Genomic DNA, 27930 nt, shown 5'->3' with positions numbered 1-27930 from the left:
TGGATGAGTATTACGAGGACAGCAATTTCTCGGGATCCAGAGGCAGGAAGGACAGTCCCTTATTTATGTAGTTGCACATCACCTGAATAATATGTCTCTGTGCAGGTTATTACAATGCAGAAACCACTTTTTATTTTTTTCCTTGGAGATTTTTTTTTTCCTCCCCTTTTGTATTTGTTCCTCCAATCCTCAGCAACAGTAACGTGTTTACAAAGGTGGGTGTTTGGTTTGCCTCTGAGTAATAACACGGTGCTTTTAAGACCAAATCTGAAACATTTGTCACACATTAAGCCATGAATGTGCCAAAATAACTGTTGTATTAATATATCTGGCAGATAGCTTTTGTTTGATAGTCCCCAAATTATTGGTTTGCTCTGTTATCTCTTGTGTGAAAACTGTGAATGGCAGAGTCTTAATAATCATTAACTGGTGGGGAAGGAAACAGAGTATAGGATGTTTATCCCTACCCAGTCTCTCAGGGGTGTTGATTTGGAGTGGCCAGGTAAACCAGCAACATTCTAATGTTGGGTTTAAGTGCCCAAACAGATACTTTGGGGTATTAGCCCTGTTTAGAAAATAAACTCCTTTGGAGTGAGGTGGAATTTTGCTGGCTAAGATATGCAGGAAGTGTAAATCTCCTCCAGTGCAGACAGCACGTACAAGATGTATGCAAAACTGAAATCTTACTGCACTTGAACGCTGACATTATACTCCATGGCAATAGCTTCCAGTGCCAGCCCAAAGTAACCCCTTGATCAGTGGTTTAAATTATTCAAAAGTAGCATTTTTAATGGAGCTCAAGTGACACAGAGCCCTCGTGCTGGCTTTGGCCACAGAAAATGTTTCCTAAACCGTGAATATTTGCAGCAAACAAATGGGAAATTTTCCCCCAAACGGGGATTGAGCCCCATCCCTTCAATCAGCCAGAGGGTGGCCACAAAGCCAGGTGGCAGCAGTGACAACTCACAGCACATCTTTAATTTTGACCATCTGACAAATTCATTTTCTGAGTGTTATTCAAGTAATGAACACCTTGGAGAAAACCTGGATCTGCACATGATTGTTCAAGCAGAGCCTGAGTCTGCTGGAGGAATTGCTGGGAACAACTAAACAGAACTCTCCTGGAAAAAAAGAACTGGTTAGAACAAAAAACTTCTATTTGGACTTTTAGTTGATGTTCTGCATATTTATTTCAATCAAGAATATTCAAGTTTGTGAATCAAGTAAAATTAAAAATGCAAAAATGGTGTGGCATCTGAATATTACATTACATGTTATAAACATTGGTTGTGGCAACTGGTGTATCTTGCAGCAAAAAAAAAAAAAAATAGCAACACTAACGCAGCAGTATCCTACTAACAGGTCTTGGAAATATTAAGCTTGTAAAAAATCTCAATTAAGCATTATCTCCCCCAGGTTATATGAGAACTTGCACTGAAGTCAGTGATGTTTATGGATTGACTTCCACCAACGTGAAGCAAAATATAATCAAACATCTTAAAGATTAAAGAAGGAATGATGGAGAGAGAGGTTAAAATGATGTGACAAAAAAGGCCACTCACAGTAGCAAGTGTTTAAGTAAGTGTAAAATATTAAAATATTTTACAAAACTGAACATCCAAATATCAACAGAAGAATAACTGAACTTCTAGACAGGAACTTTTCAGAGTTATTTGTAGATTCTCGAGGCTCTGTTTGAGGTTATGAGAAACTTGGAATAATTGAGATTTTGCTAATTTGACTTTTGAATTTTTTCCTTCTTCCCCATCCAAATCAGATTTATTGGTGTGCCAGCACTGAATGAGGTAATAACCTTTTGGATTTCAGTGCTCTTTATCTGCTTTTTTCCACTTTCACTGCAAAGAGTGGCACTTAGTTCTTGCATTCCACATAGAAGTGCAGTGGATGTGAAATGATTTATTCTTAGGAACAAAAGAGAAATGGGCAAACGGCTATTTGGCAAATAATAGGCAGCACCATTTCTCTCTAGGGCAGTGTGGGTTTGCATTGAGCGAGCTCTGCTCCTGAAAACGTTATAAAATGGATGTGTACATGCGAGGGAGGGGCGGCGCAGCACACGCGATGCATTTTATACTGTTCCCCTACTTTTACCAAAGCACGGAGCCTGACGGAGCCTCCTGCAAATGCTGAAATGAAAACTCACTATAGAGCATGCATACCTTAAGAGTTATTCTTCATCCACTTCTGCTACAAATTGTGAATGGTGTTCTGGTGACTTGCTGTGTGTTTTGCTTAGATGAAGTTTTACTGCATGTTTGCTCGCAAATGTCCGACAGCACAACTTACATTTGAACTTAGAGTCTGTGTCCTCTTCTCCAGCTATTGTTTCAGGAGATCTTTGAACTGAAACTCTGGAGATTTCTTGCTCTACCTTGGTTTGCTGCTCCACAGCCAGCCTGTTCATGTCTTTCATTTGGAAACCTAGGTGGGATTCTAAGTGGCTAATGTAAGTAGAGGGGGTTCGGAACTGAGATGCACAGTCGCTGCAATAAAAGACTGGATGTCCTTTGTCCATGTTTTTCAAAAACTTTGTTCCTCCGGTTTTCCTAAGTTGATACTTGACATTTGCCAACCAGTGGCTGATGGTGGTCATTGACAGTCCAGTGAATTTGGAAATCTGCATGCGCTCTTGTGGGCCTAGATCTGATAATAAATATTTACCTTCAGATGTCTGGAAGAGGCTGGAAGCAAACTGAGCTTGCAAAATGAGCAGATGCTGAGGGTTCCAGTTTGACTGCCTGCCCTTCCTTTTATGCAGAGTGGAGACTTCCGTGGAGACGTCCTCGAAGCGTCGGACATCGATTTCCAACTTCATGGATGGGATCCTTGAGGATGCAGCAGGTTTTGGTGTGGTAGCTTTGGGAAGAACTTTGACCATGTCGGCGATGTCAGACAGAGCGTGCTTTTGAGGTGGAGAAGTACAAGATTGTGCTTGAGCTGACTCAGCTTTCTTGCCTTTGGATTTGGTCAGGTCAATAGGCTGATCATTGTTTTCAAACAAATAGTGCCTGGATACGCTTGCAGGCTTTGGTGGGGTTGGAGCGGGAGATAAAACCGGCTTCTCCATCATATTTAGGTTGGGTTTGTGGAACATGGAAATTGTGCTAGAGCTGGGGCTGCAGTTGGATTGAGGCTGTAAGGGCTCGGTGGCTTTGCCCAGGTGGTTGTTCAGGACTGACTGCAGCGCGCTCAGGGGATTCACACAGGGCAGCTCCGAGGAATGGCTGGCAGCAGCAGCACAACCATTACTGAGAGAAGCTGCTGGTGCCTCCTTGAGGACTGGCTTTTCTTTTCCACTGTCCTCTTTAATTTTGTCTTCTTCTTTCAAGGGACATGGTTCTATCTTTTTTGGCTCTGCAGAGGCTTCAGCTTTGAGGAGAGGTTCCCTCTCACTCTGGCTGAGCGAGGCTGGCTCAGCCTGGACACCCTCCTTAGCATAGTCCTTCTGTACCTCCTCCTTGTCCTCAGCCTCCTTCTTCACTTGAGTGCACTGGCTGACGTTTGCTGAGATAGGGACCAGAGGCATCACCTTCCACTTGGGCGCTATGGGCCTCAATTTATTGGTCATGGTTGGCCGGATTTGGAGCACCTGGGATCCCACAGGCAGGGACGGCTTGGCTCCCTCGGAGAGCTGGTAAGCTGCGTGGATGCTGGGGTATGCACTCCAGCTGGGAGCTCCATTCTGAGCTTTATTGATGGCTGTCGTGACAGTGTTCTCCAAGGATTTCAAAATGTCCCCACCGCCCTTTGAACCATCTTCTAAATCTTCTTCTCGGAGATACTGGTATTTCATTGTGGGATCCAGGGGTTTCTGAAGAGTGTCTTCGTACTCCTCAGTTTTCATTGCTTTCTCATCTTTGTTTGCATCATCAGCTTTATCTTTTTTACTTTCTTTTTTAAGTTCAGAGGCAGGACCAATGCATTCTGCAGATGATTTACTGGTTGATTTTGAAACGGGGCTGTCACTGGCTGGCGCTTCAGACAGCGATTGCATTTTTTCCACGGCTAAAGGATCCAGAACAAGTTGCTTTCCTTTCTTTGAAGCTGAACTCGTGACTTTCAAGAAATGGCCAGTGACCATCATGTGGGTCGTGAGCTGCTGCAAGGTATCATGGGAGCTTCCACATTCCATGCACTTCAAAATCTGGGATTTGCAGGCCTCGAACTGCCAGGTGTAGCTGGCCCCGTTCTGGTACCCGTAGCGGTTGTTGGAGGAGAGCTGCAGGTTCGTGTTCTTCTGAGGAGAGAAGGTGTCAGAGAAAGACCCCGTCGTGGAGTCAGGGGAGCAAGGCCTGTTCACATCAAACACACGTTTCTTGGCTGGAGTGACCATTTTTGAAGAAATGGTTGGTACCGGCTCCTTCAAAGGCACTTTTTGGTAATGTTTTGTTTTTATCATATGAACACTCAGATCTTGAAGGGAATCAAAAGAGTCACCACAGAACATACACTTCAGAACTTTTTGTGCATCTTCCTTGTCCATGTCCTGGAACGCCCTTTTCCGGGGCTTGGAGTAGCTGGTAGGTCTGTGCTTGTCCTTTTTGTGGTTGTCATCCTGGTAGTGCCCTGTCTCATTCATGTGCACCGTGAGTTCCACCAGGGTGTCGTAGGCAGCGCTGCACTGCCGGCAGCGGAACCGGCTGGCGCCCGTGAACACAGTCCCGCACATTTTGCTGCTCTGCCTGTAGAGCTGCACCGAGCTGAACAGGTTGGGCTTGGAGACAGGCCTGGAAGGTAAATTCTGCTGCAAGCTTTTGGACAGTGCATCTTGGTGCCAATCGAAATCAGCTTTGTTCCCTCCGTTCCTGTTGTCGCAACTCCTCTTTTCGGAGTTGGACAACTTGAAACCCAGCCCCAAGCCTGTCCAGTAAGAGTCCGACAGGATGTTGGCATAGACTGCTGTCATTTTATCCATGCAGTCTTGTGCTTCGCTCTGGGCTTTGGGGTGGGAGCTGCTTTTGGGGTCCTGGGGCTCCCTGGAGCAGATGTTTTTGATATCTGCCACATGGTCACTACTGTCACTCAGCAGTGATTCGTTCTCTGCGTCCTGGTTGGAAATGTGACTGACAGGGGAGTTCTGGAAACTGAAGTTCCCTTTCTGCTCAGGACCCACTTCGTGTTCCTCATCCGTGCCAGTGTCGTTGCTGCCCTGCAGCTGGGCAGTGGAGTTGTTGTCATCGTCATCTTCTTCCTCCTCCTTTATATCTTCCTCTTCCTTTAAATCTTCCTCCTGGACATAACCTGAAATGTAATGTCAATATATGAAATAACTTGTTAAAGGAGGATGCTACAGTTCCAGTTTTCTACTTTCACTAGGTATTTTCTTTACTGGATTTTGTTTTAATCTATAACTATATTGTCTGTTAGTTCTGGAAGTGGGAAAAAGCCAAATGATGTCTCTTTTTTTGTGAAGGTTTCTGCATTTTGTTGGCAGATGATCATAATTCTTTATAACTGCCAGAGATCCCGAGTTAATAATTTTCCTGTCATGGGAGTATAATTCTAACTGTCCTGTAATGGGACAGTTGGAAAATTCATATGTAAGAATTTAAAGTTTATACTAAAAGCTTCAATTCTATGAAATTGTTTTTAGCCTCAGTGAGAGAAAGGGTTGAATTTGCAAGGAAGAGAAGAAAAATAAATGCCATAATCTTCCTGGTTCAGAGCATCATCTAGGTACAGTAACCTTTTGCCACTTGATCACCTAAAAATGCACTTTAGAATGTACACAATTTATATGACAAAATACAACATCTGAAAGTATTAATAGGCATAAGTGAAACCTTTTTGTTTATAAAAGTAATGTACTGTGTACCATAAAAGCAATTTGTGCCTCAGTAAAATCCATAAATTTCAGACCAAGAACTCTTGGAAATTATAGAAGATTTGACAGAGGTAGAAGTTAATTGGAAAAGTAGAAAAAAATCCAGAAGGATTTTATTTGGCAAATCAACTCTTTGATTAATAAGATGAATGGGAAGAGCATATTTATTTAGAATCCAATTCCTTCCCATTATCTGAAATTTGTTTTATGGCTCTTTAAGAACCTGGCTCATTTTTCTCCCTTGAGTTTGGTACTCCTGACCCAAAGATATCCTCTAGCAAATCCAGAGGAGACTGTTCCACCTTGTTATGCCCATCTGGACAAAGCCTTCATTTTCCAATCTGTTTGCATGTTCTGGCCCCTTCCCACACGTTGCCATCAAGCCAAAGACAAGAACCAGAATCAGAGGAATCATTCCCTGCATGAAGGTGCAGCACAAGAAGAGGGAAATTATGGCTCTGTGTGATGGGAACTAAGAAATCCATATGTCATCTTTCCCACACCCTTGCCTTGAGTTTAGGAACTGTGCAGGTCACACAGGCTTAAAGCTGGGCTTGGCTTAGAGCTGGGCTTGACTTAGAGCTGGGCTTGACTTAGAGCTGGGCTTGGCTTACTCCAGGGGTGGTATGAGAAGGTGTCACAACCAGAGGCAAAGACACAGCAGTGGCTCTGAACAAATGACCTGCACATCACTTCAGCCTGATAAAATAATAATAATCACACAGTAGGAGGAACACTGCTCTTCAGCAGATGCTTTCAGCAAAGAGGCTAAATATGAAATGTTAAGTGCTAAATGCTAAAACCCAATCCCTTTAGCATGAGCAGGGTCACAGCAAACACGAACAGGTGATCAGACTGGAGCAGCAGCAAGGACAACGCTTAGACCTCTGTAGTTTCTTCTCCTCCCTAAACTTTCCCCTAATAACCAGATCTCACTTCCCCTCTGTTGTGTTTTTTGGGGGAGCAAGGAGAAGGCAGGGATGTGGAGGTGGCAGAAGGTCCCCAGGGGAGGAGCAGTGACCCTGTGACACAGTGTGACATGTACCAGTGCCAGGCACACCACACAACACAAACAAGGAGGGGATCCAAGGAAGGAATCAGACAAAACACACGACAAAGAACATTCCTATGGCTTTGGGGCACTGCAAATTGGATTCTCCATTCCAGCACCAATTCTCTGGGTGTCATTAAGCCACTTTTTGTGGCTTAAAGGAGTTGAGTTTTCCTTTGGAAGGTACATACAGTAGTTTATTCCTGACAGAATCCTTTGTCCTTCTCTAGGAAAAGCAGAAGTACCAGACAGCTGCACATCCCCCACAATATGGATAAAATTTGCTGCTTAATTAGGCATTGACATGTTTACTATAACCTTTACAGAAGAGTAACTTGTGCTGAGGAATCTTCTTTATTTTTGGTGTCTGTGTAAGATACTGACACAATCTCATGTAAGGGGGAGAAGGAACCAGCTCCAGTATCTCCAGAGGGTCTATAGGGAAGCCAGACAGGGATTGTCCATCAGGAACTGTAGTGACAGACAAGGAGGAATGGCTTCAAACTGATAGAGACGAGGTTTAGGTTGGATATGTGGAAGAAATTCTTCCCTGTGAAGGAGGTGAGGCCCTGGCACAGGGTGCCTCATCCCTGGCAGTGTCCAAGGCCAGGTTGGACAGGGCTTGGAGCAGCCTGGGACAGTGGAAGCTGTCCCTGCCCATGGCAGGGTGGCACTGGATTCTGTGATTCTGTGATTCTAACCTGCAGAAAGCACCATCAAAATTTCACAAAACCATCAGTCTCGTCTGTTTTAATGGTTTAGGGGTTTGGGCAGCTTTAAAAACACATTTCAGTATCTTCCCTGTAAAAGCATTTCTGTTTATGTAAATGATTTAAATTGCTGTGGGCATTTTAAGGACAGTGGAGACCAGCTCTACGAGACAACCTCGCTACAAGAGATGCTCATGTTCTTCCAACAGGGCTTTTTAGCAAGATTTCATTGGACATGAAGGGATGTAGCTGGTTAACAGAAATAACATTAATTTAAGTGGACTTTGCATTATTTATTTTAGAAGTAAAGAGTGTCTTATATCTGTACACCCACATGCTTTAAATGCAGAGTCTGTAATAAGTAGCATAAATTTTGCACGTCACACTGATGTCCATGTAATAAATTGTTGAATGACCTGTTCTCTTCCCACCAGTTCTCCCCCAGGCTTATCCTGACATTCCAAACCTCTGAGATCCTCATGTGTAACTGTGTTACAGGGAAGAAAATAATATGAAAGAAATCCAAACTCAATAAGTGGATGAATGCTTCCTCCCTTTCTTAGATGAGAATTTTTCCCACCAAAATTAAACAGGCCCAGGCAGATGTAAGATGGGAAAAGTGCAGTCTTGAAGAAGTGAGAGACTGAAATGTCACTATCATTAAGAATTGACAAAATTCAGGAGCTTCAAAGCATTGAATGGAAGCAATATTTGGCTTCCTAAATGGAAATGGAAGTCTTTGGTTTAGTGCTGATTGATCTCAAGATAGGGTATTTCAAAATCATGACATCAGTAAGGATAATATTATTATATGGATAATAATCACAAATATAATTCCAAATTCTTTGGTTTCTTAATTCCCATCTGTGTCTTTGTGATTGCATTCATGGCAACCTCAGAACCTGCTTCTCTAGGATGAGAGCTGCAATAAACAGCTGGTTCTTTATTCTTCAGAGACAACATTTTCTTAGCTATTTCTGGAATATTTCCACAGAGGAGCTAAAAAAACCCAGGACCAGTTAATATACCTGCAAAAATTGGGTCTAAACCCACCCCCATGCCCTTGGAGCTGGGACCTTTCCCTGCAGACAGCACCAAGCCAGGCTCCCAGGGGATGAATCCAGCTCTGACATCCAGGACTAACCTGGGAGTGGCACCACATTATCCATCACTCCTGACCTGAATTGTGGAGTGTCAGAAGTGTTCATGCTGACTGTTAACTTTTCCAGCAGCAGATCCTATTTTCACTCAAATTTGCTCTTTTTCCATTTAGAGAAACATTTATTAAAATGCATATATATATATATATATGTGTGTTTCTTTCCCAGACTGGAAAATTTATTTCCTGCCAAGAGAAGGGACAGTGAATCATTGTCCAGAACAACTCTGCTAATCCATGTAAAACCCATGGCACCACCTGCCCTTCTTCAGCCATACATATCCCAGTTTTCCTTGAAACAACATCATCAGGAAAGCAATTTCACAGTGCTAGAAGGTGATCTTGTTTCCTCCTTGTCTGGCTTCAGCTCAAACATCTTTTTGTGTTTGGCAGAAGCTGTTTGTTTCTCTGAAAGGTTCCAAGCAGATAATGGATAATGACCACTTCTCATTCCTCCTTCTCCAAGATGTCCAACTGCATTAAGCACCCACAGACAAATCTTAACCTGGCTCTTTGTAGGAGTTCAAAGCTACAGTTTCATCCCAGTCTGAAAATCAGCTGAAGAGAGAAATTGGCAGCTGGGGGAAAAATAGCTCCCTACTCTATTGCATAACTCTTTATCAAAGACATTTTGGAATTTAAAGGGATTAAAACCAATAGAACACTCTGGAAAAGCAATGGAATTCCATGGAAAGAACTCTCCAAGTATGAAATTTGTCATAAAGGAGTGAATTGTAGAATTTCAGAGTTTTTAAGGCTATGTTCAAAATTTCTGTACCACGCAAATAACTTCCTGTTAAGTTCTCCAGGGTGGAAAGAAAACTCAGGGAAAGGTTCCTGAATCTGCACAGAGAGCACCTGGCTGTGAATGATGGATGGAAGGGACAAAGGGACATCTCTGTCACCTGCCCTGAAAGCCCTGGTGTTTTTATTTCCAAAGCCAGGTGCAGCCTGAGGAAGGCTTTGGATGTCCTCAGAAAAGGCTGAGGATGCTCAGTTGCCTCTTTGCTGGGAGGCCAATTTATTCATTTGGATAATGGGGCATTTTTTGCAGCTTTTGCTGCTGTTACTATTTACCATCACACCCACACTCAGTTTGCAGTGCCTCGGTGTGGATCACCACCATGGTGATGAATTTTGTGTCCAAAACAACTTGGCATCTCAAAGGAGGGATTTTTCCTAATATTCCTTTGAGATTTTTTTTTTTCCCCTCAAAAAAATTTATTTTTCAACTAGTTACAGCAGCTGATACCAAGGCATGAATTCCTGGCTCTTGCAGAGTAGGAGAAGGAACACCCACCACCATCCACTGCAGGAGGACAGGAGCAGCTTCTGCAGGAGCAAGGAGAAGAGTGGCTTCCACACTGACTGAATTCTAACACACAAAGGCAATTCCATGAAGCCATAACTATTATTTATATACGATGTTGAAATGAAGCAATTTGGGGCTTTCATTTTGTTGTACTTTAATTAGAGTTGTATTATAAAGTTTTCTATTAAATATCCAATTTCCTACTGGTTAAAAAGGCAAAATAATCCCGAGTTTCAGTGGGTCCTTAGCAGCAAAACCAGAAGAGATGATGTCCTTTGCACTTCATCCTGCACAGATATGAGCCAAATGATCAGTGACCCATAAACTCAAAAACAATCATAAAACAGGAAAAAACCAACACAAGCAAAAAGAGAGGTGAGCTGATGTGAGCTGCTGAGCTGAGTGCAGAGGAGGGAAGGAATTGTTCTGGAGGTTTTCCTTGAATAATTTTCCTTAAGGATAACATTGTTTGCATAGGCAGTTATTGAATCAAAAGCAGCGAGCCATCCTTGCCAGCTCTGCATTCAGCCAGTGTGAATCCACTCCATGCCAGGTCCTGGCTGCTGCAGGAGATGATTCCACCCTGGCTGGAGCCAGGAGTTCAGTTCCTCACACGAGGGCTCTGAGTGAATAATTTTCCCCTTGTTAAAAATATTTGTTATTTTCTACAAACTCCTGGAACTGACAATGTCATTTTTACAACCAGCTGATGGTGTTTGGTGATCCCCAGACTGTATTTCTAAATAAAATGCTCCTAAAAAATTCTGTGACTGCAAAGAGCTCAACCTCCCCCTTGCCCCAACCACCCCAGCTGCCTTCCCTCACACCACACTCCTGTCCTGGCCTCAGCAGGTGAGGTTTGGGACAGGTGTGGGACAGTCACACATCCCCAGGTGAGGTTTGGGACAGGTTTGGGACAGTCACACATCCTCAGCCCATCACTGTGAGCTCCACTCAGTTCCTGGTGCAGGCACAAAGCTGCTTTCCAAGATGCAGCATGGCCTGGAAAATTCAAGGGATACAGTAGCAGCAAATATGTTTTCCTCATTAGTCACTTTAATTGCACCAGAGTAAATCACTTTGCTGATGAAAAGAGAAGTCTGAAACTTTTGTCTCCCTTTGTCTTTCTTCTGTTTTCTCTTGTCCTATTTATTGTTGTAGAAAAGAGCAGAGTGGCTTTGTAAATTTATAGATTACTTCATTTAAAATCCAAGTTTCAAATTATGTTTTCCTTCTTTCATTATCCTAGGTTGCCCTAAGTAGCAATCTAAATTTCTTTCAATGGCATGAGCTACCAATCAGAATCACAAAAACATATATATCTATAGAAATTGAAATTGTAATGAGTCTTACCAGTGTATTGCTAACACTTTGGTTCATTTGATATGAACTTTGTTTTTTTAAAGTACCACATGGTAAGGCTTTGAAACTTCAGTTTGTAAAAAAAACTGTAACAGCCTTACAGCCTTTGAAGTCACTACTGATATAACTCTGAACAGATCCATTCAAGTTCAACTAACATCAGACAAATGTTTAGTGTATCAGAGGAAGCCACAAAAGCAAGGATTTCATCAATATTTCACAACAGCCTCAGGGAAACTGTAGATTGCAATGCTGTAGGGCAGCTAATGGAATTACACACAAGGGTTTTGTACATTTAAAATAAGCAGCTACTAAAAAAATTACCCTTCAGTTTGATAGAAACTGTATAAAACTGCAGATGGGAAACAATTAAATAGCTACCAACATTTATCCATGTCAGCCTGATAGGTCATTTAATAACAGGTATTTCTTTCCTCCTTTCTTTTTTTTTTCCTGGTAGGGCAATAATAAAGATTAACATTTATGAAAAGTAGCATAAAATATAGTGCAGCCAAATGAATAATTAAAGATGCTTCTGAAGAATTTGTTTGCTATTGTATGGCCGTGAAGACTGCTCTCCAGTAATGAAGTACATTTATATTAACTGCAATTATAAATAGAAAGAAGATGAGGATTATGTTTATGGACACTTGCTTGTTATCTTGAAAAGAAAAAATAAATCTTTAGCTTGTTCCTATTGAATCCATGGCTTATCTCATGGACAGCACATTCTCCTTGAGAAGAGCTGGGCCTGGCTGGGAGCAGGTGGGGACAGGACATGCAATAAACCCTGGGAGATCAAGGACCAGCACTTTGCCTGGAGAGGCTCTTGGGCAGACAGGAGGATTCAGCCCTGAAAGCACAAGGGTTATTGTAAAAACAGATCCACAGAATCATGTTCCTTTTCATTGCTGTGCAGGACCAGACCTTGCAGACCCATTGGGTTGGGGTGTTCGAGTTGGGAAATTGCTGTTTCTGTTAATAACTGATCAAGAGTATGATGGGAGAGACAAATTATTTAATTGCTGTTGTGAAAAGGCTGATTATTTATTTCTTGGCCAGTCCAACTCAAAACAGAGAAGCTTGGCTAAATCCAACAGATCATTCAGTCTCATGGAGAAGTTATGACCCAATTCAAGAGAGCTCCTAAACATTTGCCCCTGTTGGGGTAAGAGCAGTAAATAGAACAGAAAATCAGATTTTCCTGAGGACTCAGCATGGTGATCTAGTGATGGTTAGAGATGAAGCCAGCAGAACTTCCCCAATGTTTTATTAAAGCTCAGAGTTTCTGCCCAGCTGAAGATGCTGCAGAAAAGACAAGTCCCTTGCAATAAACCATTGCCCAGCACCTTCTATCAGAGCTGATTTTAGAAAATATGAATATGGTTTTAAAAGTGCATTGCTATAACATTTGTCTAAAGAGCAGTGGGCCTTGGATTTTCCTTTTGGCTACTCAGTCCCAGTGCAGCCCCAGTAAGACCTGCTTTAAGCCAGGCTTGCCAGTAATCCTCATAAATCCATGCTGGTTACTCAGAGCTGCAGCATCATTTCTCTCTCAACATCTCTTTAGATAAGGTACATAAGTAGAAAGTGGGAGTATAATGAAATCTATCTTCCTCATCTGCCTGCTTTGTTTTGATCTTGCATTCCAGGCAATAAAAAACTGCAAATAATTCTGAAGTGTGAATTTTCCCTTGCTGGGATCATGGTGTTAAAGGGAGAATACACAGATCATCAAGTGGCTGATTCCCCTCTTTATTTTCCTTCCAGGAACGTCCTGCTGTATGTGGTGGTCCAAATGAACACTCTGCTTCTGTGGTGACAAATATGATGGCCAGCAAACATTGACTTTTGACCATTAGGCTTGCCTGCACTTACAGCCCCATCACCATCAGAGCTGTAAGGCAGCATGAAGGTCATTACCCCCAACAGCATCTTCCTTCCACCAACTTCCCAGAGATGTAAGCAATAAGCACTTGCTAGAGATTGATATGATACTTTGTGAGTAATTTGGATGAACTATAACACTAACCCAGTAAAGTATTATAATTTTAAATGTGTCCAGAAAATAATTGAAATTCTGGTTTAGCTTCATCATAATGCACAGCGCTGGGTATATTTAACAGCTGACTAGTTTAGCATGAATATTGCTTTACAAATGAGGTCATATTGTTTTTAAGAAACAATATTGCTATCAAACATGTTTAGGAGGAAAAGCAAGAGATTATGAGTACACTTTTAACCTTTCTGTCTCTTTCTATATCTGTTTACCATGGTGATTTAGGTGCTCAGTGTTGTTTGAAGGCAAACATAGAAGGTTCTGGCATTTAAAAGAGATCCAGTAATGAGCAACTGGCAGTCAGATTCTTTCTTATTATTACTCTGTCACAAAATCTCTGTTCTACATCACTCCATCTTTGCAACACCAGTCAGAGATGAGAAAGGTCAAAACATCTCCTTCAGACGTGCAGACACAACAGCTGGAAGCCAGCCCAGGGAACAGAGCCACAGGTAACAGCCAGAGTTTCACTGGAGCAAAGCTTCTCCTCCTGCTGGCACTGCCATGGGCACAGTGGCATCAGCACCACCTTTGTGTCCCTTTGCAGAAGGAGGGAAATCGAAACAAGCCATCCAAAAGAGGGTTTAAAACAAAATATGGACAATTTCCCTTCACCTCGACAATATTTGGGTGTTTCTGTGCCAGGGATGGGCACTCAGAGGGTCTGATCCTGCTTTTCCTGTCTCGTTGCAGCAACTGGGAGAAGAATCAGCCTGTGATCCTTTGGAATCTCTTTCAAAATGGAAAAACTTTTAAGGTCCTGCTATGAAATATTCTCTCTGAGAGGCACAACCTCAGGTGGCTCTGGAAACACGAACTGGCAACCAGTTTTGCCTGAAATTAGGGGGAATCATCTCCTCTCACTCTCTTGATTGCCAATGTAAACACACTGCATGTTTATTATTACATCTGTTATTTCATTATTTATTGATTTGATTTATTTATTTGCTCTTTTGTTTTTTACTGCCTCCAACACCAGCCTGCCTGCTAAAATCTTTTACCAACATGGAATAAAATTCTTCCTTCCCCCATAATCTCCCTGCTTTGATTCACTCCAGCACTTTCTTCTCTTTTTCCACCCAGTCTGAGATGCTGCCCCACAGTTTCCTTGCAGATATAAAGACCTTTTAATAGCAAGAGTTCTAATAATTTTTAGTAGTAAAATTAGTACTATTGGCTCCATTCTGCAAAGAAACTTGTGCAAAACAAATCAATCCATGTCAAGAGGAAAAGCTTTCAACTGATATGGAAAATAAACACAGTGTCCAAGTATCTATCAAGATTCATAAAATAATGGAAATTTCAAGGAAAGAAAAGAAAGAAAAATTATTGAAACCCAAATATTAAGCTGTGTTCTTTTAAATTGGGTCTCAAATGATCCAAGGAAGGGTTGAGAGCCAGGGCCAGTGCACAGATCATTTACAGATCATAATCACCCCAGTCTCAGTCTGCATTCCTGCCCTGTCCTAAGTGATATCTGACATTTATCACATGGGACAGAGCATGAAAAAAGAGGCAGCAACAACAGGAGGCTGCAGCTGCACGGGCTCAGCTTTTCCTGAATCTCAGCAAGAAATAACAACTCTGAGTTATGGGCAAAAACTCCAGTAATCAGAGAGGTCATTACTGACAGAAACGACTTGTGCAGCACAGGTACCATGATGTCACCACTGCTGCAGAGAGGGACCTCCGAGGGTACAAAAAAGCCATTTATTATTTCCAGCAGAAGTGGATCTGAGGCCTGCAGGAGGTCACAAAACACTCCAGTGATCAAAAATGCAGACTGAAGTCCTGAAAGAGCTGAAAGGAAGGATTAACCACGACCCAACTCTCTACTACCCAGCTCTATAACAGAGTAACAAAACTTTATACAAAACTTTATGAATTGCCCCATTTCTTTTTTTTTTTTTTTTTTTTTTCCTGGGGCCTCTCAGACTTGGAAGGAAATGCAACATGAGGGCATCTGACCTCTACCAAATTATTCAGAATACTGACTTTCAGAGATGAATTGCTGTTGCAGGCAAATCCAAATATATATATATAAAAGAAAGCCATTTAAAAAGGGCCATTTAAAAAATGTTTACAGAATTAAAATACAGTTATTATTGTTCTAGTAATCCCCAGGGTAAGTGCAGAATTTTCAAGAGATCAAATCCACACCAAAAAATCAAAATGCTCCATTTTAGTTTAAATTTCTCCCTCCTCCATTTCATCAACATTCAACTGGGACACCATCCCTGGAGGTCTGCACTTGGGCAGAGGAGCAAGTGGGCCTGGGTGTTTATTAGGGCATCATTTTGTGTCTGTGTGGCATCATTTATTTCCTGGGGAAGGGCCCATGCCAGGGCAGGATCAACTCTTTGAGCAGCCCATCCATCAGGTGGGAGCAGGTGGCAGGGGAGGCGTAAGGAATGGCTGGAAAAGGAGGGAAAGCTGAAATGGATGGAAGTGGGAAAGTAATAAGAAAGTGATCAGTGAAAGTACAAGCAGCAGGAAATAAATCAATCAAAGCAGTGCAGAGCAGAGCTGGCTCTGAGAGGGTTCTCTTCGACGTGAGCAGGGCTTTAACCTCCACAGCAACACAGGAATCTGAAAGGTTTTCCCTCAAAATCCTCCTGGGAATCCAGAGGATGAGCAGAGCAGGATTATTGGAGAGAATTAGAAAGCCCAGTCTGCTTTCTGAGAGATGCAGGGAGAGGTTGGGACAAGGAGCACTACAGGGAATTCTGGACATTGCATTTCCATCCGTGCTCCAACTGTGTTTATTCTGTGGGAATGTGGCACAGGATATCCACTCAGATTTTAAACAGAGCTCTGGAGCAATAATTGAAATAAGAAATAAAGTTAGTGTTATGTTGTAGTGTTAAAATAAAAGACTGACACACTAACTGGACTTCCTGAACAGAAACCCACCCAATAATTGTATCGAGGCTTGGATTCAAACCAGGAAAATCCATTTGCTACCAAGAATCTGATTATTCATGACAAAAAAAATCTCGTGCACCTTATCTAGCACAGGTTTTGTACAGAGTGCTGATAATGTGAAAGCAAACCCTGTAATTTCTGCTGTTTTAATGGGTGGGAGCTGTGCAAGTGTAGCTCTGCAGAGCTTTTTGACAACACACGAGGATACTCTGGCTCTGGACACCAAGCCCTGCTTGATTTGCTAAATAGAGAAAGTCCCTTAGGATTTTATGGGTAAAGTTGATTTGGAGCTATAAAATTGAAGCATTTATTACAGACCAGAGGCCAACAACACTTCATTACAGACTGTCTAAACACTTTCAGTTTATCCACTAGCTTCAAATCCAGACAATACTTCCCTTTCAAAGCATTTCAGCCTGGTTTTCTTTCTCTTTCTACCAGCACTAACACCTTAAAAAAGCATTTTTAATCTGTTTATCAATCTAAAATTTAAATGAAGGCAAAGCCTGCCACAAAATGAACCAATACCTGCACAAGGTTTGTCTTGAACAACTCTCAATTCTCCTTGTCCACATGGGTTAATTGCTGTATCCACCAATGCACAGCTGGAGTTTGACCAGTCTGTATCTGAATTTTGGAATTTTATAATTTTATTTTATTTTATTTTATTTTTATTATACTGCTCCTGTGCAGTCAATTCCTTCACACTGACTGGAAATGGGTTGCACAAACAAAGAGAGAAAAACACGCTTAAAGGAAGAAGTTGCAGAAAGACTGAAACTGCTTTTAATCCATTATTTAAGAATTCACCATGTTTTAGTGTCTGCCCCTTTCAAACAAGTCTTTAAACACTCACTGGGAGGAAAAGAAGCCAAAAATGTCAGGGGCAGCTTGATTGCACCAACCCTTGGGGTCTGTGGAGCTCCATGCACTGAGAGAAGTCTGACTCTGAAGGGTTTAATTTCTAATAATTTTTCAGATGTTAAGGATATATTCACTTTTCCATGTGCAAGAAGCTGAATTTCTTACTGGCATAACTCTTCTGAAGCAAAAGGATTTAGGGGGAGGAAGAATTGGCTCAATGTTTTGTTTTTCTTGGCTCTCTCTTGTTCCTGGTGTTGTTTCTTTTTGTCTGATGGGCACCTACAGATCACAGAATCAGGGAATCATTGAGGTTGGAAAAGACATCCGTGGTCATTGAGCCCAACCATTAATTGCAGCAAAGATTTTTTGGGGGTATTAATTCCATTTTGTGGAAAGCAAAGCATTGCCCACTGCTTTGGAAACGAAACAGTGAATTCTCACTTCACCTCCTCAGTTACCATGAATTAAAAAAAAAAAAAAAAAGGATAAGATGATTTCCTGTATTATTTCCTAATTTGTTCACCCTCCTGTGATTCAGAGACAACCTCTCATATGAAATTCTTCTTCCCAGCTCAGTCTCCTCCAGCAGCATCAACTGCCCCAAGGTGGTTTCACCACTGCCTTTTCCTCCCTCCTCTGTGAGCAGCCTCATTTTTTGCCTTTTCTCCTTGACATGGGTGAAAATGCTGCTGTTGGTGGAAGCAAACAATTAAAGGTCAAAAATTCAAGTGTTTTTCTCTTCCACCCTGCATAAACCCCTTGCTGTCAGGGAGGCAATCATGTCTGCAAATGCACTTTACGGGGCTGAATTCTGTTTCTCAACTTAAACCATGTAACATTTAAATATCAAAAACTTTGTTTTCTAATGAGAGAAGTATTGAGGGGGGAGAAATGAATTATATGCTTGATGTATACTGAAGGCTGGGAAAATTAAGGCCATTTCCCATGGTGAGAATGCAGTGATTTCAGTTTGTGAGAATAAATTAAACCTTTGGGAGAATTTGTCTTCCATTAAATTGAACAGCTAAACAGGCACAGAAGATTTTAATGTCACCACCAGCAAACCCCAAAGGTTACAAGAAGAAAAAGAAACAGTGTTTGCTTGTTTGGAAGTTCTCTGTCTCCCTACCTAAGAAAAGATGCAAACTGTAAATGTATGTTGAGACACAAAGACTCTTAAAGATCATAATTCCATTCCTATACCATATGCTATTAATGTCTGTCAACACTGTTTAGCCAGCAACTGCTGACAGAACCATATTTGCTATCTAAATACATCATAAATAAATCAGTAATGAACTGCTTTAGTAAACCTTCTGCACTGATTGGAAATACAGATCGAGTAAACAAACTCTGGGGATAACATTTTGCAGCTCCAAGTACATACAAGTGTTTAATGTCAGTGACAAAGTCACTCACACCTCTCTCTCTGCAAGGCACCAGGAGGGGAAAGAAAATCCTAAGGATGGCAAAAGTGTTTAATCAATTGTAGCAAATGTACCTGTCAGCATTCATCATATTACCTCTCCTAGGTTGGGGTTGGTTTTTTTTTTTTTACCTGATGCAAATCTGAGCAAAGGGACTTTGAGCTGGGAACAAAACCAAAGCCTTGGGCTCAGGGCTGGTCCCTGGGCTAAGGAGAGGTCACCACACCTGGCTCAGCTTCCTGGGCTCTCCCAGGCAGGGCTGAGCCAGCACAGCCTCTGCTCAATCCTTGCCAAGCAAAAGAGCAGATTTTGTCTTAAATCCCAGCCTTTTCCAGGACAAAACCCAAGAGCCAGGAATGCATCTCCAAGAGGATTCCTGATCTGCCCCAGGTTAATTGGGAGTGTTGCACTGCAGAGTTTCTGCTGCTGTCGAAGGGAAAAATGTGTGTGCAATACACTGAAATCAAAAACTTCAGGTACTTTGTGAATGTACAAAATAAAAAAATGGTGGGAAACACTCCCCTGATTGTTCCAGCAAAACCTATCAAATGTCACCTGGACAAAAAGGAACTGTTTGGTGAAGAGGGGCTGGAACTGGAATTATCTCATAGGTGGAACATTGAGAGACAGGAATTAGTAGTAATGTTGTCTGTTAGATGTAAAAAAAATCCACCAGCACTATAAAATATTTCCAGTCTTCTCAACTCTTTTCTGACACAGGTTTTTTGAAAGTTACTTTCTGACAGCTTTCTGGTAATTAGACACCACAGCTTTATATCAGAAGAACAGTCTTAATTAAGACTGCAGAGAGATGCTAAAATTGTAATTTCCTCTATGCTATATTTTAGCAGCAGAAACTCTTGGAGATCCCTGTGGGATGAGACTTTAGTCCAGAATAAAACAAGTGCTAATTTATCATGATGCTCACAATGGATGATATTTTCAATACCACAACTGATCTCCTGGATGGAGGATGCAGAGTTTCTCTTGACATCATCAGACAATTGAATTACCCTTTGTTTCCCCCCCAAGTTCACAGCCTGATGCTGTGTAAGATGCAGAGAAGTCCCAGTTTACAAAGTGAGGGCTGCCAAGGCTCAGGAGCAGTGGCAGGTGTTATCCTTTACAGCAGGAATGGGCTGGGAGCAGCTCCCTGTGCCCTTCCACAAGGATGCAATGGGATCCATCCTCCTTGCCCTGCCCTCCCTGCCCACCTGAGTGCCCTGGAAAAGGGAAGGAGCTTGGGCTAAAAAGAGCAGGGCTCCGTGAGGGAAGAAAGGTAGGATCTTATCTTCCAATAAATCAGGATATAAATTTAAATTATGAGCACCTTAAGAAGACGGAGGTTCATGCAAAAGAATACAGTGTAAGACAAGGTTCCCTCTGGTGTCATTTGTTTTCGTGACAAGCTGCAGAGATTGCTGCAATAGAAGAAGTCCCAAGCTCCTAAATACCATCTCAAGTAGAGTTCATGTAAAAAAGAAGAGAAGCGGCACCGTCTGGATGATAAACATTCATATTTTACAACCTTTCAGTTTATTTACTGATATATCTTTTTCTAACTATATTTGTTGTTTGTATCAGCTTGCCTAGGCAAAACAGAGCCATACATAATTCAGGGCTAAAATTGCCATCAACTCACCGCAGAATCGAAACAAATAGACCCCAAACGTGTATTTTTCATTAATAACCCTCCATTACCAAGTTCCAACACTTGGAGAGCCCCCCAAAAAATAAATAAATAAAGCGGCAAGATAAAAAAGAAAGACACCTCATTATTTAACGCCAGTCTCCCTGGCTTTGTGCTGGGAGCATTGTGTGGAAGTTGGTGCTCCGTGGCACTGGGAGCAGTGGCCAGGGCTGGCAGGGGACAGCGGGAGGAGCCATCAGCCACTCGGCCAAAGCTGTCACCAGCCCTGAGAGACAAGGCTAAGCGTGGAGGCTCCCGTGCCACTTACACATTTCATTTTTTTTGCTGTCTTCCTGTCCAAAAAAAAAAAAAAAAAAAAAAAAAAAAAGGAAGAAAAGGGAAAAAAAAAAAAAAGAGGAGGAGGAGGGGTGGAGTGGGGAAAAGGAGAGAGAAGAAAAAAGAACTGTTAATTTCGAGCTGAAAATAGCGGCTGCTAATGGGCTTTTGCACTCCTTTAGTCGCTGCAAGGTCATGGTCAGAAGTAGCCTGTGATTGATTCTAAAGAGAAGCTCGGCTCATGCCTGTAATGGACATTAAAAAATCTGAACGGAGCTCGAAAGGGAAAACAAAAATGTGACACATTTTATGGAGCCCTGGAGTCCTCCAGGTTCTCAGGATGAACTTGGAGGGTGGAGTCATGCCCTGTTTTTTTTAATTGTCCCTCATAATAATTATTGCATTACAAGGAACAATTAATGGTGTAGATTAGTCTAACTTCATCAATTTTATGGCCATTTTATTGCTCTTTCTTGCAGCTGTGAGAGGCAGAGCCCGCCTCCTCCATCCCCGTGTGTAAAGGGTTAAATGAGATGAGTGACAGCCTTTCTGCATGATTTACAACTTGGAGCCCTGTAGTGAAACCAGCGCTTGATGGATGATCCTGAAAGACGGAGACTAACCATAAATCATGTCTTTGAATCATTGACAAAGATAAAGGAGAGAAAGAAAAAGCACTGGCATTGACATTCATTCTCCCAATAATGTACATTGACTAGTTACAATACAGAGCCTTAATTAAAAAAGCGAACTCCAAGTAGGCACCTCAGTGCAGGCAGAGGCTGCGGGAGCCTCGTGGAAATCACAAATAAAACTTCCAGGAGGGGTTACCTGGCTGCGATGTGCTCTTGGGAAACAAACCCCACAGAACTCGCTCGGTATTTAGCACCCAGCTTTCCTTTTTTTGAGCGTGGTCTTAATTTCAGCTGGGTGTCAGAGCCCCCTGCCCGGGCAAGGTGAGAGCTCTGTTGTTCCAGGCTGGCTGTGAGATGCAGAGATGCCAATCTCGGCAGGCACAACAAAGGAAGGGCTGTTATTATCTCTGTGAACGGAGAAATGCAGGGATTGTTCCCGGAGATCTGGGGTGATGGGTTTGGGAAAGGGGAATGTGTTTGTACATCGTGATAGCTCTGGGACAGAAAGGTGCTGGAGCTCATTGGGAAGCACATCCATCCACGGTTCCCAAATTTATGGTAGGGATGAGAAAAAAGCTCAAATTCCCTGAGGAAGAGATTGTGCCCACTCACACGAAGGGATGCCCGACCTGCCCATCTGCAAACATCAGCAGAACCTGAATTATTTCCTTCCCAAAAGCAGAGCCATCATCTTTCCCTTTCAGAGCTAGCACAGGGCAATATGTTTAATATTGCACAAGAATTGAGAGAAAAGCCAAAAAAGCCATTTCCAAGAGACTAAAGAGATGTACAGAACTGAAATACTAAAGGAAAGAATCTGTGGAGAGAAGAGAAACTCCCAGAGATGCTCATTCCTCACTGTGCTTAATATTTTCAAAAGAAAGTCACAGATCTAAAAAGTTCATGTGCTCATGTGAGAAAAAACACCAGGGAATGAACTCCCAACTTTTCCAAGTCTTGTGCCTTTCCCGAATCTTTCCAATTTGTCAAGCATTTAATCCTCATGGTTTCAAGAAAATATTGGGATTTCACACATGGCAAAACTCAATTATAAAAACAAAACAAAAGAGGACAAGCAGCACTAAGCAGGTTTTTGTTGGTTAAGGAAAGCAGCTCCTACCAGAGGCAACAACTCCACGAACAGCTGAGGAGACACAACAGGGCCTATTTTAGAAAGCACAACAATCAACAAATTCCCTTTATTTATTTATTTGCACAAAATATTTCCCATTCTTCCCCTTGCCTGACCTTAGCTCTCCTTTTTCTATACTCCTTTCCCAGTCCTTCAGGTGATTATGAATATTTTTGTGTGCACATATCTGTACAGAAAATCAGAAGACTTCACAAACATGAGCACCCCTGTGCAGGCAGCAAAGCCAAAGAAGTACACTCTAAAAATAATTTGATGATTTTCAGCTCCTTATTTACAATTTGCAAGTTTCCTTCAGCACGGTATTTGTAATTCAAAATCTTTTCTGCAGATGATTCTTAATGCCAAGAGCATTTTGATGCAGGTTCACTTGGACCAGGTACACAAGAGGTTTTTTTCCCCTGGATTGCATGCAATAGAGCTTGGTTTCAAATTTCTAAAGCAAATGTGTTGTCATATTGGATTGATTGGATCTGCCATTTGTTTTCCACAAGTATTTGCTGAAGTTTATTTTTCCAATAAACATTTCTATTACAAACAATTTCCTCAGATATTTACCAGCAGTTAGAGGGGAGAGAACACAGTCACTGACTTGAACTTGTTTATAAATTCAAAAGGATATGCACTGCCCTCTTCCCTTCCACTTCTGTCTCCTATCCCACCCTCAATTTTTGGTTTAAATTCTTCCTCAGTGTTACAAAAAAAAAATTGCCAGTAGCTCCTGAGAAAGCCTTGTTAGTTGAAGCTATTGCTGGAGTGGAAAAAATCGGAATGAAGCTGTGCCAGGGCAAGTTTAGGTTGGATATCAGGAAAAGATTCTTTCTCCAGAGGGTGTCCAGGGGAATGGGCACTGCCCCAAGGCTGCCAGAGCTGCAGGAGTGTTTAGCCAGGAGTTGGACTTTATTGATCTTTGTGGGTCCCTTCCAGCTCAGGATATTCCATGAAATTGTCAAACTTGGAAAAATTACCGTGCATCATTTCTTTTAAGGAAGAAAAAGAGGTAAGGCAGAGAAGAACTGAAATTCAATTTTTGTTTGGAAACGGAAGAGTACTTGAAAATAACAAGTTTAAAGTACAGGGAGAAGAGGTGATGGCAACTGGTATCAGGTGCATCCAGGTGTAGCCTCTGTTAGGTTTTCAGGTCACAAATCCCATGGCACAGCACCAATATCCCACCTTTCAATAATGGAAATCAGAATCCAATGAGTGCTCCCTAATCAATCCACAGTAAATGATTCACACAAGGCCTAAACACAATGGCAGTATTTCTAGTCCCTAAAAAAAGTCACATTTGGGTCAGAGCACAGAGCCTGATTTCAGTTTGCTCCTTTAACACAGCTAAAGTGGCCTGATTTCCAAAGCAGCTGCCTGGCTGAAGGAGCACAGCTATCCTAATTATACCATTTTGCTAAATCTTGAGGTGATAAAGAAGACAGACATGGAGCTGTCACAAGAAATGACCCTGAAACCGAGATGTTCCACTAAGAATCAAATACACCTTTGGAGCAAAGTGCTGCAGAGGACGCAGAGGATGTTACAGCTGCTCCCAAGGAGTGTCTGTGTCTCTGTGTGTGTCTGTGTGTGTGTGTTGCACCCCCAGACACCGTGGGAATTAACTCAGGGATCAGCTTCCAGAGGATTTGGGATGCAGTGTAAGTCACTCCTGATTCCCAGGAATGCAGCTGATGGGCCAAGCTGCGATGGGAGGGGAAGGAACTGCCTTGGTGCCAGACTGAAGGTGAAATGCTGTTTCAGAGGTGCCTGGGAAATGCCTGCTGAGGTTACAGCAGTGGAGTTACAGGCCTGGACAGGACCCAGTGTGTGTGAGGAGACTGCTGGCTCCGGGAGAGGCACAGCTCCAGCCCTGCATCCTCCAGATGTGCCCAGGGAGGGCAGGCTGCAGTTTGCTATGCCCAGATGTGCCCAAGGAGGGCAGGCTGCAGTTTGCTGTGCCCAGATGTGCCCAAGGAGGGCAGTTTGCAGTTTGCTGTGCCCTGGGTCCCCCTCTTTGAGCAGGTCTATCCCAGGAGCTGCCATGGACCCACCCTGACTGATGCCAGGGATTCTGTGCTGTCCCCTGTCCCCAGAGCACAGAGGAGCCCTGGGGTCTAGGAAGACTTTGGTAGGCTTAGAGACTACAGGAGGGCTGGGGAGAGGGAAGAGTTAATACAATAGGTTTTGGCATTTGACAGAGAATACTTATGTTTAACCATTCATAACTAAATCACATCAATTTAAGTGGATTCCATGTATTTCTGACTCTCACATTAATCTCTATGCAGAGAGAGTGTCTAAATATTTGTCTCTTTCAGTTCCGATATTGTAATTCTCTACCAAAACCAAGGGGAATCCCTTGGTTGGGTTTTTTTTCTTCCTTTTACCTCCTTTCCTTTTTCTTACCTTCTTCCCTTTATTTTCTGGTAGAAGAAGAAAGTGGTGAAAGGCTTTGGATGATCATTTAAGGAAACAGGGATTTAATAAACCCCGTGTTTGGGTACATCACAGCTTTTATGTTGGAGCTGAACTCCACATACATTAAATCCACATCATCTATCAATCTTACAGTTGCGTGTCACTTATGAAAATCTACTGAGTATTGTTTTCATCTCGCCTTACAACAAGCAGCAAAGCCTCATGAATACTGAAGAGCATTGTAAATACTGCACATCTTTTATTTTTAAAGGTCTAGACAGTTTGGAATGGTGAGATTTCTTTGTTGAAAATTGCAGCTTAAAGCAATAATTCCCTTTTTCCTCGTGCCCTGGTTTTGCTGTCCTGTGTGCAAACAGGCAGAAGTGCTCTGGGTGTCATGAGAACATTTCCAGTGGTGCTGCTGCTGCTGCAGCCCCACCACGCCGGGGCTCAGCCTCTGCCAGCCATTAATCCAGCCCCAGCTTGGTTCAAGTGTGATATTATTATTCAAATTCCATCCCACTAGGAAGCAACCAGCTCTGAGATGTATCTATTCATTTCCACTGCTTTATTGAAATCTGACAACCTGCTTTTTCTACATTTTTGAATATTGCAACTTTATGACCACACACTGCCATCACCCTGTTCTTATTTGCCTCAATAGCCCTCAGTAGTGGATCTGCCATGGGCTGAATTTAATAGAACAATATTTTACTGTTAGACAGCACCTTTCATTTTGAAGAATAAAGCCTCATTGAAATTCAGTCATCTTTGGGGCCCGGAGAGGAGCAGATTTTTGAGCAGGGATGTTTTGACCAGGGACACAACCAGTCTGTTTGTGTGAAGAGTGCAAAGTGACCTTTAAAACACACGCAGCCCTACAGGAGGTGTGAGGTGTTACACAAAACACCACGACTGATGATTATCTGCTCCTGTTTGGGCTAGGAAAGGAGAGCCAGGTCTCCTGAGGTGATGTTGTGCTGACAGATTACGAGCACAGCCCATTTGTTGGGCTTTGTTGAAATCTTCCTCTGGCAATGCTTTCCTAGTCACAATTAAAGAGAGGCTCCAGAGCTGACTAAACCTTCCCAAAGAGCCCCCAAAGCCAGGATTTGGCTCATGAGGGAGGGAGGATGTTCACTGTGGTTCCTACTTTACAGAGACCAAATATCTTCTGCATAGGTTTAGAACTTATTGGTTTCTTTTCTGTTTGCTCGTTGTCCTTGTTATCTTGTCAGTCCTACAAATGCACATCAACTTTTCCTGCAGATTATACAGTTTATCACAAGCTGAGAGCTAACAGAAATCTCACAGAGAGCAGGGACTTGGGGAACTTTTGTGTTACTTGTAGGACTAAGAATTGCAGGAGTGACTTCTAACCCTTCTGTTTGTTTCTATTTCCATGCCAGAAAAGGTGACTTCTGTTCTCCTCCGGACACAAAGGCAGAGCTCCCCTGCCTTCAGTGCTGGGAGCTGTGCTGGAGCTGCAGCTATTCTGGGGGTTGAACAGCCTTTTGTGATTTCTCTGAAAGAAGTGCTGGAATCAATCTGCTGCTACTTGTCCGAGCAATTCAGCTTCAGTGGCAGGATTAAGAGCTCCCATTTCAATCTACTCCAGGCAGGAACAGGGAGCAGTGTCTCATAGATTATCAGGTTAATGAAGGGTAGGTACTGAAGGCTCAAGAGCCAACCTGTAAAGACTCTGCTGCTGATTCAGAAGCACTGGAGGAGAGCTCCAAAACTGCACTGAGCACTCTCCCCATCCAACCACGCTGGGTGTGGAGTTATTACAGCTGACTTATCAAACCGGGGAGAGAATTTCAGTGCATTCCCCTGCCTACAGTTGCTGAGAAACATTGGTTTGGGACAGGTTTAGCAATTTAATCAGATTTTGGTGTTGCACCAGGCTAAACTCAAATCATAGATTAAACCCGCCTGACTCAAGAGAATCAAGCCATGAAGAAGCCACAGGTGTCGTCTTGGTTTTGTGACCCTAAATGTGACAGAAGGGGTTCTGCAAGGCCAGGACATCACCGTGTCTGTTACTGGGAAAGGGAAGCATTTGCCATTTCCAGACTCCTGGTGATTCCACTGAAGTGGAACCCAGCTCCAGAGCAACCCTGCACTGTGCGTTTGACGAACAGATATGATTTCACAAAAGCAATACCAAAACCTCGGGAAATGTGCGTGATGCAGAGGGAAAGAATGCAGAGTGTGCTGCCTCCCTGCGTGCCCGGTGCTGCAGCCTCCCAGCACATTGTACAGCCTGCTGGGCAGAGCCCGGGGTGGGGCCATTTGCTGCATCTGAAAGGCAGACCTTTCATCTAGATCTGCAAAAAATTTGCAAGTTTGTAAGTTCATCAAAGAAATCTAATCCACCTATTGTCTTCTGATCTCCCTGCGAAGATCCTTCCCTATGAACAGAGCTGCTTTTAAGAGCACCACCCACCCCACCCCCCAGCATTTCCTGTCCTCTCACCTTAAAAAACAACCCTGAGAACTTTTCGACCAAAGCAGCCATGTGGAGCCAGGATTGTTTCAGATTTATCCAGGGCCTTTGCTCACATCCTGTCGGGTGTTAAAAATCCCTCAGCTGCTTTGCTAGGACCACCCGGCTAGTTCTGAACCACATCTGACAAAATGATACTGTTCACTTCCAGAACCCATCACACAGTTATTCTTGGATAAAAGGTAAAGCAAATAGCAGCCAACTGCTCACTGCTGCAGAAACGAAGACCATCTAGCCATTTATCAAAGCTTCAGACAACCAGCTTGCTTTGAGCTCAGCCACCTCTCCCATTACAGCTTTAAACGATAACACGCCATAATATCAGAAATGACAAATGGAACCAGGGGCCCAACCTATACACAATCAATACCTGCTCTGAAATAAGAACCATCTTTAAAGTATTGACAAAGGCAGCAGCAATACGGATAAAACTGCAATTTTTCCTTGAATTGTTTGGTATGGCCACTGTCAACATTCATTTGTCCATGACATTTTTTTTTTTCTTTCCTTCATGAGAGCAGCAAAACCCCAGGGTGTGCAAGTA

The 27930-nt window shown here is 42.6% G+C and overlaps 1 protein-coding gene across 3 annotated transcripts in view; it reads right to left on the bottom strand.

The window, feature by feature from the left end:
* TSHZ2 (teashirt zinc finger homeobox 2) overlaps nt 1-27930 on the bottom strand; it is a 209788-nt gene that overhangs the window by 75758 nt on the left and 106100 nt on the right. The window contains exon 2 of one of the 3 annotated variants that reach the window (XM_088175113.1): nt 2181-5262. In XM_088175113.1, coding sequence (XP_088031239.1) covers nt 2189-5262 — 3074 coding nt within the window. In that variant the 3' untranslated portion in view covers nt 2181-2188. Of the gene's footprint in view, nt 1-1165; nt 5263-27930 lie in introns of those variants that run through there. The other 2 variants (XM_088175114.1, XM_014876077.2) reach the window with 2 other exon arrangements.

This window comes from Sturnus vulgaris, chromosome 17, assembly GCF_052056855.1.
Source record: "Sturnus vulgaris isolate bStuVul1 chromosome 17, bStuVul1.hap1, whole genome shotgun sequence".
Lineage (NCBI taxonomy): Eukaryota > Metazoa > Chordata > Aves > Passeriformes > Sturnidae > Sturnus > Sturnus vulgaris.
Note: the sequence above shows the minus strand (reverse complement) of the source record. Positions and strands in the feature narration are given on the sequence as shown.